The 19191-nt window shown below is 41.8% G+C and overlaps 1 protein-coding gene across 4 annotated transcripts in view; it reads left to right on the forward strand.

Annotated features, from left to right (window-relative positions):
* ITPR1 (inositol 1,4,5-trisphosphate receptor type 1) overlaps positions 1–19191 on the forward strand; it is a 254472-nt gene that overhangs the window by 466 nt on the left and 234815 nt on the right. For 2 of the 4 annotated variants that reach the window (XM_043518035.1, XM_043518036.1), the window contains exons 1-2: positions 15–72; positions 17964–18071. In XM_043518035.1, the coding sequence (XP_043373970.1) occupies positions 71–72; positions 17964–18071 (110 nt within the window). In that variant the 5' untranslated portion in view covers positions 15–70. Of the gene's footprint in view, positions 1–14; positions 73–736; positions 758–17963; positions 18072–19191 lie in introns of those variants that run through there. The other 2 variants (XM_038408403.2, XM_038408402.2) reach the window with 2 other exon arrangements.

The raw sequence follows: 19191 nt of genomic DNA on the forward strand, positions 1-19191 counted from the left end.
CAATCAATCAGTCTGCCTTGTAGACGATCGGTTTAAATGAACAAGAGGCCAACTTCGTGTTTTCTGATGCATGTAAAGGGGCAGGGATTGGGGGGGGAAGTGTATGTGTGTGTGTGTGTGTGTGTGTGTGTATGTGTATGTATATATATAGATATAGATATAGAGAGAGAGCTTTAGAAAGGTGGAGGAAAGGGGGGTGGCAATGGGAATTGTAATAAAGAAGAAGTAATGGGAATTAGGTTTAAACCAGTGTAGTCAGGTGTCTGAACTATAGAGTGGCGTTTTGCAAACGGCTGCTTAATGGAATGGCTAGTAGATCGGAATACCTTCAGATTACATTTTTCGGGTGGCTACAGGTCCTTATGCAAGTTGTCATTGGATAGCAAACTTCTTAACTAATCTTGTGGAAAATATGTGTTTAAGAGGTTAAGTGATTAGTCTAATTGCTTTTGGTATTTTGAACATCAGATGGAGCAGCTGCAGGCTGAAAATTGCCTTCTGCTCATGTGTAGCAACATAAGGAAATGTGTTTATCTTCCTGAAACTAATGTCTTTAATTTTTAGCAAGTTAACCCATCTGTCACAAAGGTTAAGAGTTCTGGTCATGATATCTGTTCTCTGCTTCCCACCTTCGGAGTGCAGCAGGGCCGATTGTTCAACCTAACCTGACAGGTGGGCAAGGGAACTTGGCAACATGGTCCCAAAAAGTACACCCAATCCCATCGCCGAAGAGAAGGGAGTCCGTTGCTCCCAACAGGTAACCCTTTCCCTTGGTTTAGAGCTTGGGGTGGCACATATGGACAATAGAGACTTGCTGTGTCCAGTCCTTTTAGGCTGGAGAAAAGATTGCAGGAGTTGAGGGCAAGGGTGCCTGAGAATCTTAGAGCATCACCCCATAAAAACCAAACCAAAATAAAGTACTTAAATACATGCTTTATAATAGCAACTTACCTGGAATGTCTTACAGCTGGTATAATGCAATAGCTTGTGGTTTAACAGGAGGAGAAAGTAAGGGGCCTTTCCTATAAAATATTTTGCTGCTATATTGAATGTAGTGTTGAAAGGAAGCATCTGTTTACTATTTATATAAAACACACTGGTTTACCTCTCAAATCTGTTCTATTATTACTAGCTGCATTTCATAAATGTTGAAACTGAGGCACAGAAGTGAAGTGACTTGCACAGGGCTAAAGAGGGAGTCAGTGGCAGAGACAGGCTTGGAACTTCAGAGTTCCTGCTTCCCAGCCTCCTGATTAGCCCATAAAATTGCAGTGTCTGAATACTGGAAAACCATTTTATGTGATTAAACAACTGCTACTTTAAAGTTGTATTGAAATATTTGTTCTGAATAACAGAGTTTAGTTTAAAATGTGCAAGCTACGTCTGGTTGTTGGGGGATTTTTCCTTCTAAAACCAACCTGAGAAATCTGGAAGTTATTAGACAGCATGAACTTGTTCTATAAGTCACTAAAATATGAGGGACGCTTGGGCCTCTACAATGATGGTTTAAGGAGTGGGTGTGTGTCAGTTAAACTTTCCCTAGCCATTTTTTAAAAAATGCTTGAGACATAATTACAGGGATGTTTGTATTATGTAAATACATGCGAACGCTGTTGCAGACTTGGCTATAGATCTTATTCTTAAATGGTCAAAATCTGGGCAATTGTGGGTGGATATTTCTGAGGGTTTGGTAACTAGTCTAACAGTCTAAATATTTAGCTGTTTCCTGGACTACAATAACTGGACTATATTTAAAAAAAAAAAAAAAGTTAAATGCTTCACAGCTCTGTGCTATTTACATCCTGTTGATAAAAGCCTAATTATTGCTAGTTGCTGTGTACATTTTTGAATATGGCTGCTTGTTATTTTTTAAGTCTGTCTTATAGTTCATTTATTTGAATGTGAAAATAGGTTACAGCTGGCATAGTGCAATAGCTTGTGGTTTAACAGGAGGAGGAAGTAAGGGGCCTTTCCTATAAAATATAATGTATGTAACAGTCATCTTAGTGCAGCAACTATGGTTCAGCGGGCAGGCTCTTCCCTCTGGTACATGCACAAACCTATATGTGCACTTATTGATCTTTGTGGGATTTGTCTTTATATATATATTTGGGGATAGAATCTGGCTCTAAGTGGGGAATAATATTGAAAACAAAACTGTTCCAGTTGTTGCATCTAACGTATCTTTTGTCACACAGTCCAACAGTCTGGATTTGTGCAGTCAACATGGAGTGGAATGTACCACAATATGTGTAGTAACAAATCCGAAAAGGAGGAACTTCTAATACAAGCCCAACCACAACAAACCTGCTGCTCCCTAAATTCAAGCATTGCTTGGCTTCAGTAGTTTGGCACAGCGAGTGTGTTTGTTAAATGTTGGTATTCTATCATGATCTCTTAAACCTCTGCTCAGAACATATTGAACAAACTTCTATTACCCACCCACCCCCGGATTGATTTTGCTTAGGCAGCTGAATGAATGTGCACTTCACAGACAAGTAAATGGCATAACTCCTGCCCCAAAGAGCCTACAGTCTAAATGCCCAATCTTGCATACTTGTGTGAATAAAGGACACAAGATAGGGCTCTTAAGATTTAACCTCTTAGAACTATGGTTATGGTTCTCTTGGATACATTGAAAAGGCTTTGTCCATTGTTTAAGGCCCCACTTTGCTCTAAACTAATTTCAAGAAACAGAACATCTTCCAGGTTCTAAATAAATTGTCTAAAATGTCACCATTATTACACATATAAATTCTTTGTTTCTGTTAATGTGACAGATAATGTGTTGAGCTGTTGTGCTCATAGTGAAGAGCTGGTGACCTAACACTAGGCTGACTGCTACTGACAATTGGTGCTCCCATTGAAAGGTTTGGCGTGACAAGGCATTCTGTAAATTGCACTTGTTGTCCAAGAAAATATCAACATTAAAGAAGTTCAGCTCAATGAAAACTGGGCTTGGAAGGGGGTTTGTGTATGTGGAAATCCATGCATGTGAAATTGAAAAGGGAGGGAAGATTATGATTGAGAAAACTATTCAAATGCTGTTCAGAACAAGATATTAAAGGATGACTATCAACTTGGTTACATTCAAAATCTGACATATTTCTAATAGGTTCTCTCTTGGGTGTATAATCCAGTTTGAAAAATAACATTGTTTTTCTGTTAAATCCACCATTGTTTCATTGAGATTAAAAACTGTTTTTGTTTTTTGCTGTCTGTGCAAAAGGAGTCAATAACTATTGAAGCACGGAGCTATCTTGACCCCTTTGCTGATGAAGTAAATAGTAAGATTGGCTCCTGTTTGTCTTGGAAACAGGAGAGGAGACAGTGTGGGAAGTGGCATCTTTTTAAAAATACCAGCAATGGAGGGTGAAAGAGAGCTCTAAAGTAATGAACCCCTTGTCGGTGGGTGTCTTGAGTAACTAAAGCTGGAGACCTGCTTCGGATTGGCAAGGTCCATGCTGTCCTTGGGCAAACTCAATTCAATGGCAAGGTTGCATTGAGACTAGTAAGTAGAGTGTCGTGATTTGCAATTATGGCCTGTGGGCATACACATGGAGGAATCTGCCAGTCTTAGCAGTTGGGTTCAAGATCCTTTCAGATCCCATGAAGAAAATAGGATATTGCAAAGAACATATAGAGTTGAAACGAGCATAGGAAGTGACGTTGGCAGTGAATTGATCACTTCACTTTGTGACTCCTCAGAAATACCATAGTATTCTAGGGCAGTGGTTCTCAACTGGGGCTCCCTGAGGGGCTGTGAGCAGGCTTTAGCGGGGTCCGCCAAGCAGGGCCAACATTAGACTCACTGGGGCCCAGAGCGGAAAGCCAAAGCTCCACTGCACGGGTCTGAAGTCCAGAGCCCTGTCATCTGGGGATGAAGTCAAAGCCTGAGCAATGTAGCTTCGTGTGGGCCCCAGGCAATTGCCCTGTTTGCTACCCCTAATGCTGGCCCTGGCTCTTATATGCAGGAAAAAACAGTTGTGGCACATGTGGGCCATGCAGTTTTTATAGCTTGTTGAAAGGGGCCTCAGAAAGAAGAAAAAATCAAGACCTTATGTTCTAGGGTGATCACCCCAGACTCTGAAGTAGCTCTGTTGTGTGATAAGATGTTTGATATAGTAGGGTGGGTGTTGTTGTTTTTTTAAAAAAAAAAAAGGGGGGGGGGGGAATGGTTCTGAACCATCTCACAGAATGGGGGAATGTGGGAGGAATAGCCATGCAAGTGCCTTCCTTCAGATAAAATGTAAAACCGAGGTTCCAGTCATGTATGGTCACTTCTTGGAAGCAGAGGGGTGCCAGCCCAATTCCAACTTGGGTGATCTACGTGCTGCTTGTTTGTTTATTTATTTGTATTACAATAGAATCTAGAGGCCTCAACTGAGATTTGGGCACAATTTTTCTAGGTACTATACAAACACATAATATGAAACAATTCCTATCTTAAAGAGCTGACAAACCAGAGTGGGAAGGGAAAAGGAGGCACGGATAAGTAAAGTGATGTGCCAGATATCATAAAATCCAGGAGTCGGGGCAATCGACTGGGATTCAATGTGCTAGATCATATTGCCTGTCATATATCTAAAGTGTCTCCCACAGCAGCTTTAGTTGGACACAACATTCTTCCTTTCCTGCCTAAAATTAGCATACAGTGTTGTATACTGACTTCAGTGGTTCAGATTTTGTGGGATGAAAGGTGTCCTATAAATGTAAATATTGCTTGGGCTACATTTTAAGTGCAGGACGTATCTTGAGATCCTGTAGGAAATAGAGTAATGCTAGTGCTTGTATCAGCTACTCCAGCTGCTGTTTGTTTCTAAAGGCTATTTGGGAGAGAGAGGGAGGAAAGGCAGTTTCACTAGATGAGCTTATGAAAAGCAGAGGGGCCTACAACTACGTAACATGCCAACGGCACCATCATTTTCTAAAGTTCAACATTCCCATCATTTTTATATGGGCACAAAGTTAATGCTCAACACTTTAATCTGGTTTCATAAGATCTTCCTTGAAAGAATCCCTATTGTATATGGGGTATTAAAGACAATTCTTTAGAGAAGGTTGGCGGGCTTTTGTTGCTGCTGCTGCTGAGTTTGACAGCTCATTTCTTTGATTATTCTTTTGGACTGAAGCTTTTTCTATACTCTTGTGTTGGGACACTTATAATGCGTGGCTGAGGAGATAGAGGCTGTGTCCATGACCAATGCCTAGAGCTGTCTTAGATGGCAGTGTACAGTGTAGTATATGCTAGCTGCATATTAACTGAATTGGGAATTGGTAGATGGAGGATTGTGAAGATCAGTGGACCTTACCTCTAGGTTGCTAGGTCAAATCCTGTCCAGGAGAGCGGTAACCCACAATGAATATTTGGTGACATTAGTCTAGTTCTCAACGGACAGGTGGGGACACTACAAAACACCAGTACAACAGTCACTTAGTTTGCAGTCTCAGCACAGAGTATGAGGATTGACTGGGCATAGAGACAGAACTCTTTTCTCAACTTTATGGGTGGCTACCTCTCTTTCAGGGTTGAGGCATCTTGTCAGGGCATGGGGAGGTGTGCTGCACCTGTTCTGTAGCTTCATCCTCCTTGGCTGCCAAGCTAGTGTCTTTCAAGAGACAAATTCATAGGGGAAAAATGAAGCTAATACAAGCGAATACAGGAGCTGCAATTAGAACTGGGATGAAGCTGCAAAATTCATCTCTGGATTCTGAACACTTCAGTATTTCAGAATTTTCAGATTTTTGGTTTGAGCCCATCAAAAGTTACAATCAAACTAATTTACCTTCAATGGACAAATGCTTTGCAAATAAGACGTCACTGCAAGTCTAGGCAATGTTTCTCTTGTGTGAGAGGCAAATGCATTAGAAACTGTGCTTTGAAAGAATGCTGTTCTAGTTATCTTGTTTACAGCTCACAGTAGTTGTGGTTATAGACCAGGATGCAGCTACATTAATATGTAGAATGTTGCAGAAAATTAAATGGACCTTATACCTCATGGACCATCTTATGGAACAGAACATCAAAAAATAGTAAACTGCTCTGAGAAGCAAGAGAGGGCCAAAATGAAGACACTGTCTGAGTTAAAGAATTAGTTTATTTCAAAAGCAGTAGAATCATGTAAGTACTAGAGTGAGAACTTAAACAGTTCCTCTTCTCTTTTTCATCCAGCCTTGTGCAAGATGTCTGGAGCCAGAACAAAGTAATTTTTGTGTGCAAGCATCTAGAGAAATACAGATGACCACAGCATACCAAGAAATAGCTGCTGCCTTTTTTTTTTTTTTTTTTTTTTTTTTGTATCTGGGATTTCTTTTACTGCAGTTTAATAGAAGTACGAGTAAAATGCTGTTGCTGTAGATTTTTGATCCTGCACCATTGCGTCTTCAACTAGATAAAACTCTGAATTTCAGCAGAGATGTGATGACTAAAGCACTGAACCTGCCTGTGGGTTTATATAAGCATGTCCTTCACAATTCTGTTGAAATCCAAGGTGCACAGCTCTGGTTGCAGGTGTGGGGCTAGTGATAGTAATAGACTAGTGATTCTTGGCTTAAAGAGATGCCTGAACTTATTTTATTTAAATAACTTGACAGTGCTTGGTCACTGTTCAGACGGCAAAGGTTAAGCAGATTCTGCTGCTAATGCTCTTTACGACCTAAGTTGGTGCGGTATCTGGAAGAACCTTTGCTTAGAAGAAGAACTCGGACTTGCATTCTATAAAACAACAAATTGGAGTACGGTGGGAATCCAGCATGTACGAGTCAAAACAGGAACCGGAGCCTTCCTCTGTAAATGAGTCCAACTGGTATTGCTATTTTTATATCAGCAATTCTTTAAGTAGGTTCAGTGGCTACCAGTGGTGCTTTGCAGAGCATGGGGTAGTCATGTGGTGCTAGCGACTCCTCCTCTATGAGTCTTTCTAACAGGTATTGAGGCTCTTCACTGCAGAATCTGGATGCCTGCGGAAGCATCTATAAAAGAGCAGCAGTAAATTTCACCTCCTCTAGTGGCTGCTGCAGCTAGAGAAGACCGAGAAGACTACAAAGCCTTCAGCAGGAAGAGAGCTGCTAGTGAAAGGAAAGAGTCAAGTGCATTGCCAGTGGGGACCCAAAGCTGCAAGGAGCTGTCCAGCTGGACCAGATCCCAGAACTAGACCCAAGAGCAGCCAGAAGGACCGGAGCTTTCACGATGAGGTGCATTTGAAGGGAAAGGAGGCAGTGGGGAGCAGGGCAGGAGGAGTAGGAGATGAGAATGATGGAAGTTTTGGGAAAGTAGGATGAGATGAATTGGAGCAGGGGGGATAAGGGATTGTCGGATTTGTTATGGGGAAAGGAAAACGTTCTGGATGTTAGAGGTTGTGTAAATTCAGGAGGTATCATATTTGCAACAGAACTTAGATCATGTGAGGTAGCAAATGACCTCAGGATTTTGGGAATGGGGGAGAGTCGAGAGGAAAGACTCCTGGTGAAGGTTTAGATGTGTATCTATGTAGAGAAGGTGAGATCGGAAACTACTTTTTGCTCCCTGGCCAGCTTTCTTCTTTGGCCAAGCTCCAATATACAGCGGATTTGCTGTCACCTGCCACAGTGGCTGCCTCTGGTTCCCTTGGCATAGTCCAACTCTCTCCTTTTTACTATATTAAAATACTCTGGATAACACTGTGAGCTTTGAGGCATCTAAGCTGCTTTCTCCCTTCTGTGTTAGAGCCAGCAGGTATCAACTTTACTAAGCACTTCTCTCTCTTAATAGAATTAAAGAGACACTATCAGGACATACTTGGTCTGAAACTTTTTAAAATGACTTTTAGCCTGATAGGTGTCCCTCTAATGGGGATTCTTTTCTTTGAGTTTTCCACAGACGTCTGTCAATAAAATTTGATAGTTGCATTTCTTACAGTAGCCATCCAAATTGATATTGAAACTAACCTATCAAAGCATAAGTTCTACTTAGCGCGTCATTACCATGGCTTGACTTTCAGCCTTATTTTTCTGCAAGAGGAACAGATAATCCACATTGCTGTTTGACATGTTGTATATCCCTTCTGACTAGGCTGGGCTTGGCAAACCAGGAAAGGGGTGCAGATAAAGAAAAGGAAAGGGTGTAGCAGAGGTTTTCTTGTCTGTGTTAATGACTTGTTTGGGTTTACGTCAGTAAGATGATTAAATGTCTTATCTCTTTTTTTTTTTTTTTTTTATAAAGAGCTTGAGAATCTGAATGATACCATCAGTAAAGTATAATATTTGATTATATTTAAGTGACAAACTACTTGAATTCGGCATACTGGAATTTCCTCGCTTTTGTGCATGAAAAATACCTGCCAATGCCATACCCCCGTATCTACTTAGATTCTTGCTTTTAATTTCTTTGCTTCAAGAAAAGGGTGAGACAGAGCTGCTGACTGACAGGTTTCAGTCTGAGGGTATGTCTACACTGCAAAGTTGTCGACAAAACCTTTTTCTTTCATGGGTACTTCCGGAAAAGAGAAGTTTTGCTGATGCAAGTGGCAGTGTGAATGTGGCTATGTTGGCAGGAGCCTTCTCCTGCCGACAAAGCTAAAGCCGCTCGTGGGGGGGGAAGTATTTTGTCAGCAAAAGTGCTGACAAAGTACCGACAAAGAGCATTTGCACGCGCTGACTTTTAGCAACAAGGCTGTCTCGACACAGCCTTGTCGCTAAAAGCTGCATGGCGTAGACAAGCCTTCAAGGACGCTCTCTTTTATCTTAATGAAAAAAGTCAAGGCAGTGTGATGTAGAGCTCAGGGCACTGGGCTGGGAGTCGGGAGACCTGGGTTTTTAATCCTGGCTCTGACACTGACCTGCTGTGTGACCTTGAGCAAGTCGTATCCCTACTCTGTGCCTTTGTTTCCCTTCACATCCTCTGTCTTGTTGGGTTAGAGTGCGAGTTTTTCAGGACAGTCCCCTACTTCAGTGCAAATAATAAGGGGAAAAAAGTAATTCTTGAAGGTGCACTGTATTGTCTCTTTCTTACAAGCTGCCTTGCCAAGTGGTAATTGTTCTGCAGTCAGCAGACTCCTGGACAGAGATGACTGAGGAGTAGGAGGAAGATGAAATCATACACTAGATAGATATCCGGTGGTGTTATCCTTTAATGTGTAATCACTCAAATATCTATGTCTGATTCTGCAGTACAAAGCCTTATCAGAAAAGCTGACAGTACTCCTTAGCCCCTTCTAATGCCCTTTGAAAGTGTGTGATAGACAGTGGCAGGACCTAACTCTGCAGGAATGTTGGATCTTTATGCTGCCAGCTCTGCATATATTACCAAGAGAGCTTGTATTTGAGCTAGTGCAAAAATTGACTCTAATGTGGACTTTGAGTGCGATTCAAGTCAAGGGTCTATGGATGGCTGCTCAGTGAGTGGAAATGATTTTGACAGTCAAGAGGTATCAACTTATACTGTGTTACCGTGAGCTCTGCACATTTAGTCTTTCCTTGTAAAATGCATATGTTTGTGAAGCATCTTTGAACTTGAAGAACAAAATATTTTCACATGTGCCAAACCTTTTTGTTTATAAATAAAACAATTTTTGAGTTCTGTAATCCTCCAAAAGAGTAGTTAATTTAAATTAAAAAAAACCCTGGTAAATAAGCACTCCCTCCTTTCCTTAGCTCTTTTCAATGCAGAATGGAATTCTTACTAATCTCTTTCTCACAGCCCCTGGCCGGAGAGGGAGCGAAGGAACCAACTTTTTCAGAACAAGTTTGAGAAAAGTCAGCTCTCGCTGTTCATTTCAGAAAAGCTAGATGTGCCACAGGGACTGATTAAGAATGTTGGGGACTCATCCAAAGATGATATCACAGAGGTCTATAGACTATTTTTGACTTTGGGCTTTGAATCAGGCCCTGGGTGCTTCTTTGGTCAAAGTTACAGCCTCATCATTGCAAAGTTATAGGATTCTGGGCAAAGACAATGATCCGTCCTTTAGATGTTGGGTGATTTTAATGCTATAGCTATTTTTCACTTTGCCTTTCTTTTCCCCAGTGGAAATTCAAAATTTCTTCCATCAGAAACAACGGTAAAACATGAACTTCCACTCCAGATTACTTGGTCTGTCTAATGGAATAAAGTCTCAGTAGTTAAGTATAGTTTAGGACTCTAATCTTATCTAGTTAAACTATGTAAGTAGTGAAAAAGACAGCAAAAACGCTCAGTGACGTGCTTCCCCTATTTCAGCAATGATGCAACGAAAATTGCCAATTTCTAGTTACTTTCGATGTGCTCTATTGCTCAATTATCATAATAGCGAAATGAAAGGTTCACTGGCAGGCAAGGCACAGCAAGTAGCTTTTTAGCTCAAAACAAACATTGCTGGAACTGTCTCTTTCAAAGATTAGGGCTCCTGTGTTTTTGTTTTTTTTTTTTTCTTTCCCCTCTTCTCTCCCCCCTTCCCCCCCCCCCATCCAAACCAATTGCTGGAAATAAAATTGCCACCAAAGAGGCTTTATTTATTTTATGAAGAGGATTTTTAGATGTAGGTTCAAGTATTTACAATACCACGCAAGGTAAACATGAGAGATTAGGCATCTGTAAAATACTGTGAAAAGCCCTTTGGTGTTAAATTGTTGGAGGAGGAGGATGGCAAACCACCAGCAATGTGGGGCTTTGAAGGAGGAGGAAGAATCTGGGCTACTCCTTCAAGCAAATTTTCACCACTAGTTTGATGACTCCATCGCTTTTACAACTGAGTCTTCTAAACAGGAGTGAAAATCAGAATAAGTAAATGGTACAAATGCTTCTCCTTTTCTTAATTTTTTTTTTTAAAGCAGACATCTTGTTAAGGTAGCAGATACTTGTCACTTGGGCCACACACTCTGTATTGTTTGTTCTAGTTCAATTGTTGTTAGGAATTGCACTTGCATAGGAAGATGGGTGAAAGCCTCTTAACAAGCAGAGCTTCAATTACAAAGTATCAGATTTATACTCCATGTGCTACAGTCTTTTGAGGTCAAGGGGCTCTGACCTGCTTTGAATCCAATGTTGAGGTCCAGTCCTCCTTCATATGAGACATCTCATTGAAGCCAGTGGGATCATGGCAGAGCTTCATCCTTTAATTGCACAAGGTTATAGGGGTGATAATGGCAATGCAAGAGTTAAATGTTTAACCCTGTTTGCTGAACCTTGTGTTCAGGGATGATCATTCCTGCATATGAATTTTACAGTTCTTCTAAGCTTTGTATAGAAAGGCCAGGCTATAGTGACAGTATGCACAAAGTAATAAGTAACATTTGCATAAGCTGTTGAAAGTGCTCCATGTCTCTCTTTGATGTTGAAAGTTTGGACCAATAATGGCAAGGAAGTTTTCTGCCACTATTAAAGAGGCTGTTTTTTGACAAATGAAGGGTCAGTCCCATAACTATCCCACTACTCAGTAAGAATGTAGCACACTCTGCTACACTCTCCTACACCTTGCATTACAGCAGCAGTTCTCAAACTGGGGGTCGGGACCCCTCAGGGGGTCACGAGGTTATTACATGGGGCTGGTTGCAAGCTATCAGCCTCCATCGCAAAGCCCGCTTTGCCTCCCACATTTATAATGGTATTAAATGTATAAAAAAGAGGTGGGTTTTTTTTTTTTAAATTATGTAAGGTGGGGGGGGTCGCACTCAGAGGCTCAATGAGTGAAAGGGGTCACCAGTACAAAAGTTTGAGAACCACTGCATTACAGGCTGGTGTTCAGATATGTACCCTGTAGGGGACAGGTAGAAGTGCAAGTACTGAAACTTCCAGGAGAACAGAGTTCCTGTACAGATTAATTCACTGTCTGGATTCAGCTAACTGGTATTTTTAAATCTATTACCTTAGAACAATAATGCTATAGAACTACAAAATGACCTGCAAACCAGTGCTTTGGAATTCTCATGAGGCTGAAACAGGTTTCTGCGTTTAATTATTTCAAGGCAACTTCTCAGAGAGAGTGAAACTTAATTCTTGCCTAATGAACAATACACATTTCAAATAAAACCTATTTAAAGAGACATTTAAAGCTTTTAGGTTCAAATCTTTAATTGAATTGATAACTTTAATAATATTTAAGGTCATGACTACACTTACGGGTTTACAGCAGCACAGCTGTGCCACCGTAAACACAGCTACGGGAACGCTCTATGCTGACGGGAGAGAGCTCTCCTGTCAACATAATAAAAACAGCTCAATGAGTGGCAGTAGCTAGGTTGGCCAGAGGGTGGATTTTTTTGTTTGTTTGTTTGGTTCCCCCCCCCCCGCCCCCCACGCTCCTGAGTGACAAAAGTTTTGCCGACATAAGTTCTAGTGTAGACATGGCCTAAGTGAAATGTTGCTAAGGAATTTTTTTGAAAAAAATTTTAACCTTTTAATATTTGTGTGTGTGTGTGTGTGTGTGTGTGTGTGTGTGTGTGTGTGTGTGTGTGTTGAAAAAAATATTCTGGCGAACAGTCCATGTCCATGTTTCATGCTTAACTTTTTTAAAAACTAGAAAGTTCATCTTTAAAATTTCCTTTCTCCCAGCCCAAATATAATATTTATCTCTAAATTAGATCCTTATGATTAGGAGGAAAAGAATATCTTTATTTTTTAAGTTCCAGATTGATGCTGCGGTTGTTGCTTCTATCTTGAGCCTGTCAATGCAGGTTCAGAGGAAATGGGATTTTTGTTTGTTTGTACCTTACTATCATGTTTGCTCCTTCATGGCCTTTAATGCTTTCAACATGGCTTAGGGCTCTGAATGTTATAACTGTCAAACTGCTGGTATCTTCTTATGATTTGGTTTCATTATTGCAATCTAGTAACTGTACCCAGAAAGAATCTTTGTTTTAATCTTCCATTTAAACACTGAGAGGAATACATTGTTTCATGACCTGACACCTGCCATGTTCTTTTTCTGATGTCTTCAAGTAACTTTTTTTTTTTTTTTCTTTTCTCTTATCCAGAATTTTGTGGTTTGGTGGTGGTGTGGGGGGGATCACTGTTAAGACTCTGATTCCACTTGTTCTCAGGATAAGTTTTGTTTTTGTTTTACTCGTTTTTGTGTACAGCATCAGTTGATTACTCAGTTTAAGTTGGCACTTGCATATCTAAAATAAACAAATTGCCTAGCAATTGTTCTGTTTACAGAAGCCTAATTGCTTTTTGAGTTGAAAAGCATGTATACTTTTAACCATAAAAACTAGTTACTGTTCATGTGTGTAGGAGTTCTCCCCCCCCATCCCCATTATAGAACTGTAGAAACATCGTATTTTATGATGTATTCATCTTGAACTATTCCATTTATATGTGATGAGGAAGGGGTTTCTTGTGGACCTGGACACAGGACACCTGAGACATTGGACATATTGGCCACAAGAGGGAAACCTTCCTGTTAGTCAGTGTAGCGTAAGCGTGATCTGAATCTGGACCAAGACTTTCAAAAGCAGTTATTGATTAAGTGCCACAACTTCTGGATGCCTGATTTGAGACAGTTTAAAGAGGCCTTACTCTCAGAGGGTGGGTGTTCATCACTTTCTGAAAATCAAGGCCCCTTTAAGATGTCTCAGGTTGGTTACCCAAAGTTCCTATCTGGACTTTGGAAATCTTGGCATTACGTTTTGACCCAAAATACCCCAACATAAGTAAAATACAACTGAATACCAAAGATATGATTCAAAGCAACAGACCAAGAGCTTCAGGTTTTTTTTTTTTTAATTGACAACCCCTATGTCCAGTGAATCCAAATATAAGTGTGCCTCTTGATGCAAGGAGGTGGGGGAGCTCTTTCCTGGTAGCTAATCATGTTCAGCTTTGTTGAAACACAAATGCCTAATCAGTCAGGAGATGCTTGTTTTTTGTAGGTGTTTAAAAGCCTTTGTCAGATCGGGAAACAAACTAACTACCTGGAAGCAAACTAAACTCACTCGGTATTTTTTTTTCTCATTGCCTATAAATCATAGATATGGGAAGGCCTGTTGGATAATTTAGTCCCTCATTCCACCTGCCAGTTCAGTTCAGCATCTTCCCAAGTACTGTCCAATCTAAGAAATTTTGAGCACATGTTTAAGTTCAAGTTTAAGTCATACACGTTGTTTGGTAGTGCTTAGTTATACAAGAGCGTAATATAGGTAGACAGTGCTCAATTACATCAGCTTCTACCTTCTCCCTCTTACTGATAGGGAGGCTCTGATCTTGCACTGTTATATTTGGACTGTTGTGAAGATCTTATTATTTAGTGTGCAAAGTTCATGAAAGCTTCAGTGAAGGGACAGATGATAAAGTTCTATTCATAATAGAGACTCGCTGAATCCTCTCCAGGGTTACTTTTTCTAATTTGTCAAGGGTAAATCTGGTTAAATTTGAGTTTCCTTAAACATGTAAACTGTCTTTGAAATAGAAGACTGAATAATCTCAGAGGTATGTTTGAAAGTTACTGTCCTGTTCTTAAGCCTGGCTTTGGACAGAGTGTCTGGGATTTCAATTTTTCATATTCTGGATGTCCGAGAAAGACATTCTTGTCGTCTCTGTTGGAAGTCAGTAGTTTTGACCTCTACATTCTCCAGCGTACAGCTGTGGTGAACATCAATGCCTTTTCTAAAGTTAAATGATCTTAAAGGCCTCTTCCCTAGGGAGATAACTGGTGCACTGCTGTGGGAAGAGTAGTTCGCATCCTGTTACCCAGTTGCTGCTATCCAAGTCCTTCCTCTTCTCTGGGCATTGTTTTTTTTTAATAACTGAAAATTTTAGTGTGTGGATACTCAAAAACTACAATACAGTCAGGCTATGTTTTTTCAACCCTGACTACATAAAGTCAGGCTAATAAATCCATATTTAAGGACTGAAATATGTGTCCATTTTTCCCCCACACCCCCCGGTAGTGCCGAGTATCTGCAGTTTCCGCTGACTTCAGTGTTTTGCTCGGTAAATTTTAAAGTGGTCCTCATTGTATGTGTGTGTATGTGTATGCCCACATAGAGACTGGGGAGCCTGACTTCAAGGACCCAGATCTGGAAATCTTTTCATAATGCTGAAGTGTGCAGTTGAAATCCAACTGAGGAAAAGGGAAAGATAATATTTCTACTGAGGCTAACTCAATCACTCTGCATATCATGTACGTTTTCAGGCATCTATTTTAAAACATCATAATATTAAGATCCACATCTACTAAGAGAAACAAGCATCATGTATACACTGTGGCTGTATGAGTTAGTGCTGATGAAGGAGCCTTAAGCCAGCACACCGCTGCCATAAGCAGGCATAGTTTTATTGACTTCCGAGGAGTTGAACAATTTACGTCAATTATGAACTTGGCCCCTTGATTGATTGCTGTGCTTGACTTGGATTTTTAATTTTGCAAATCACAGTGTATCTTCATGGCACAAGAACCTTGGTTTGGAGCATGCTAAAGGGACAGTTGGTTACAGTGTTTTAGGAGACAAAATGCAGTCTAGATTCATGGCTTCATATTATACACAGCAGTTGCTAACCCCCCGGCCCCAACAAATGTTCCCTAACTCTGTGCTTGCTGAGCCCAGACCTTACTTAATACGCTTGAACCCTACCTCTGGCAGTAAACAAGTTAATATTCAATGAAATGGGAATGCTTATCCCACTCACAATGTCAAGGCTGTGCTCTGTAATAAGTACAATTTCCTGCTATTTAATTCTCCCTCCTGATGGAGGATCACTTTAGTGTGACTCTTGCAAGTCAGTTCTCAAGAACAATACTGCTGGTTAGCGAAGGTTGGGAGTATTTTTTTGTCCTTTAAAACTGAGGGCCCAACCCTGAGCACCTTACTTGGGCACAGCTCCATTATGCGTTCCAGAGGGCAGGATCAGGCTCCAAGGGCATATAAATCAGCAGAGCTGTTACTATCTTCTTTCTGAAATTTGTCGTTCAGGGTACTAATTCAAGAGTGACCCAACTGTTGAAAAACGATGAGTAAGGCACCACCCAACAACTGTGAGGCTGGCTAAAATTCATGAGATTTGAACAAATATTAAATTCAGAGTTCTTTTTATTTGCCTTCTGCTTTTTGAACTTTGAAACTCTTTTCTGTGACCGTGAGGTGGGGGTGCTGGAACAATTTGTATAGTGAGGGGGCTGAGGGCTGTTGAACCCAACTGTAAATCCTGTATACGATGGAAACCACTTCAAGATAGGGAGTGCGGCAGTATCCCTAGCACTCCTAGTTCCAGCTCCTATGCCACGAGGGCTAGAAATGTGCCTTCATTTTTTAAAGTAACAGCTCAGATTCTCACATAATGGCATGAATCCAGAAGCCTGGACTTTAAGAAGAAAACACCAGTTAGCTGAGACTTGGGATTAAAATGGTGAGAGTCAGCAACAATGAGTGACTGTCTCTTAAAAATGATTGATTGTTTTCGCACTTTTGCACAGAATTGAATTTCATTTCACAGGGGGTTGACTTCCATTTTTAGTGTATATTTTAAAGTCTGTTTAATCCAGGGGTGGGCAAACATTTTGGCCCGAGGAACACATTGGGGTTGCAAAACTGTATGGAGGTCTGGGTAGGGAAGGTTCTGCCTCCCCAAACAGCCTGGCCTCTGCCTCCTCCCACTTCCTGTCCCCTGACTGCCCCCTCTCGGGACCTTCTGCCTGTAACTGCCCCCTGGGATCCCACCCCCGCCCCCGACAGGCCCCGCCCCAGGACTCGGACTCCCAATCGTCCCACTTCCCCGTCCCCTGACCGCCCCCCCCAGAACCTCTGCCCCATCAAACTGCTCCCTAACTGCCCCCTGGGACCCTTGCCCCTTTACTCAACCCCCCTGCTCCCCACCCCCTTACCATGCTGCTCAGAGCAGCAGGAGCTTGCAGCTGCACCGCCTGGCTGGAGCCAGAGACATGCTCCCCACAGCCCCTAGTAGGAGCAGCAGGCCAGAGCACTACTTGTGTGGCAGCATGGCTGCGGGGGGGGGGGGCAGCAGGGGAGGGGCTGGGGACTAGCCTCCCTGGCCGGGAGCTCGGGGGCTGGGCAGGATGGTCCCATGGGCTGGATGTGGCCCGCGGGCTGTAGTTTGCCCACCTCTGGTTTAATCACTTAAATTCCAGTTGTGGTTTTTAAGGAGTCTTTTGGTTGTTTCGTGGAGAATCTGCTGCCAAACATCTACAATAACATTTCCCACAATGTCTTCATTAATACTGTATTTCTGTTAAGATGATAGCTACTGACATATATTGATACAGCAGCTGACAAAAGTACTTACAAACCATGCTAATATCGTTTTATTAAAATTCCTTTGACCATCATTTCATTATATCCCAGGGCGCCGCGGGAGCAGGAATGAGGCGAGTTGGGTGCCAGGGGAGCGGGAGAGGAAACGGGGTGAGGCGAGGCGGGTGCCGCGGGAGCAGGAACAGGGTGAGAGAAGGCCAATACTTTCAAATTGCTCCTGAATGCACTAAGTCTGATCTGGAACTAGTACAACTGGCTTACACAGATAAATCTTTCCTGGTTTAGAACAATACTGTAAGTAAAATGCCTTAAATTAAGGGGATCTGCTCCTTTCTTCCTTTTCTTTAACCCCATTCTCCACCACCTGGTGAGAATGTGCCTGGAGTGGAATCTTTTAAGTGAACATCTATATGATATACTGGGTAAACAAAAATCATTGATTGTAGACCCTGTGGAGCTCAAGTTGTCTTTGCCCTGAGATACCTATCTAAGTTTTTGCTGCACCATGGGCTGGGAAATATTCTTGCAACTGTAGAAGCTACAGTCCAAACTTCCTGTCTCTAATACATCAATCTCAGGATCAAGGAGTTGTTCAGTTAGCCAGATGGTGACTAGATTCGTGGATTTTTTTTTTTTTTAATGCTTTTGTCATTTTAAAGTCAGCACTTTCTTGGAATTGCATCAAGTGTTCACTCTGAATTTTTTTGTGTTTTGGCTTGTTGTCTATGGGGCTCTTACTCAGCGAATTCTTTTACCTAGTAAATACAGTAACACTCCTTTTCCCTATTTTCTCTTTTTCCTAGGGCCAACAAGCAGGAAATGTCTGACAAGATGTCAAGCTTCCTTCATATTGGAGACATTTGCTCTCTCTATGCAGAGGGCTCAACGAATGGATTTATCAGCACCTTGGGGTAAGGGCAGCTGTTGTCTTGCATTGAAAGATGTCCTTAGCTGTGTAAAAGACCGACAAGGCTGAGCTAGTAATCCTGAGTCTAATGGATCTGGGTTTTCCTGCACCCATAAATAATGGAATAAGTTGGGGGAGTCTTCTGTAAAGACTTGTCATGTTTTGAAAATAGCCCAAAGCAATATAGCAGATAGAAAGCTATCACTTGAGAGGACGGAGGGGATAGGAATGGAAATAGTATGGTTTTACCATGGGATGGGCAAATAGCTTGCCACGGTTAAGTTATAGGGGGAGGGATGTGAGGAAGAAAGTGTGCTTTGTGCTTGGGAAGGAGCAGGCCCCTTGGCATAATCTGCTGATGGAGGATGGAAGGCAGCTTAGGTAGACATTTTAAAAGCAAAGAGTGGGTCAAATCGCATCTGCACCAGTACTTATTGCTAATGACTGGTCCTACCTCTTCCGATGTGCCTAAGATTTCTCATGTAAACAACATCATGCTTCTCCAACTCTAGGGTGTTTACTTTTTTTTTGCTGCTGGGCTACATCTCCAAGAACTGGAGCGGTAGCCCTGCCTTGCTTGCTTCTGTTGCTTGGTGCACTTTCTTTGGTGGCCTGTCCACCCTGACAAACACCATACTATGTGCTCCCTGGTAGAGTAGCCATTCAGCAACTCTGCTCAGAAACCAGTCCAGGCCACTTCCTTAATCAATGAGTGTTAGGTAGCCACTCTTCTAGGGCAAAGAAGCTTTCCCATGGTGAGTGTCATCAACTCCAGGAGAATCTAAGCTTTGAATAAAAAAAATAACACAAACCTGTTTAATTTCACTCTACAGTTGCCTGGGGACAGCTGCTCACATCAGAGGCTGGCACTGGAGCTATTCACTGGACAAAGCAGTGACGGCTGGGAGAGGGGTAACAGCAGATACCTTCTCTTCACAGCCATCAAAATGCTGAGGGAGGGCAGAGTAACTGGTAGACTGTTTACCATGGCAACCAGGAAGCTGAATGCAGTAAAGTAGCAGTCAGGAAGGTTGGTGGGATGAGGGCTAGAGAGACCCACTGCTTCTCCCTTCCAGCAGTCAGAGGGACCTGGGGGTGGGTGAGGCAGCAATAGTGGCTGCAAA

The sequence above is a fragment of the Dermochelys coriacea genome, chromosome 7 (genome assembly GCF_009764565.3).
Source record: "Dermochelys coriacea isolate rDerCor1 chromosome 7, rDerCor1.pri.v4, whole genome shotgun sequence".
NCBI lineage: Eukaryota > Metazoa > Chordata > Testudines > Dermochelyidae > Dermochelys > Dermochelys coriacea.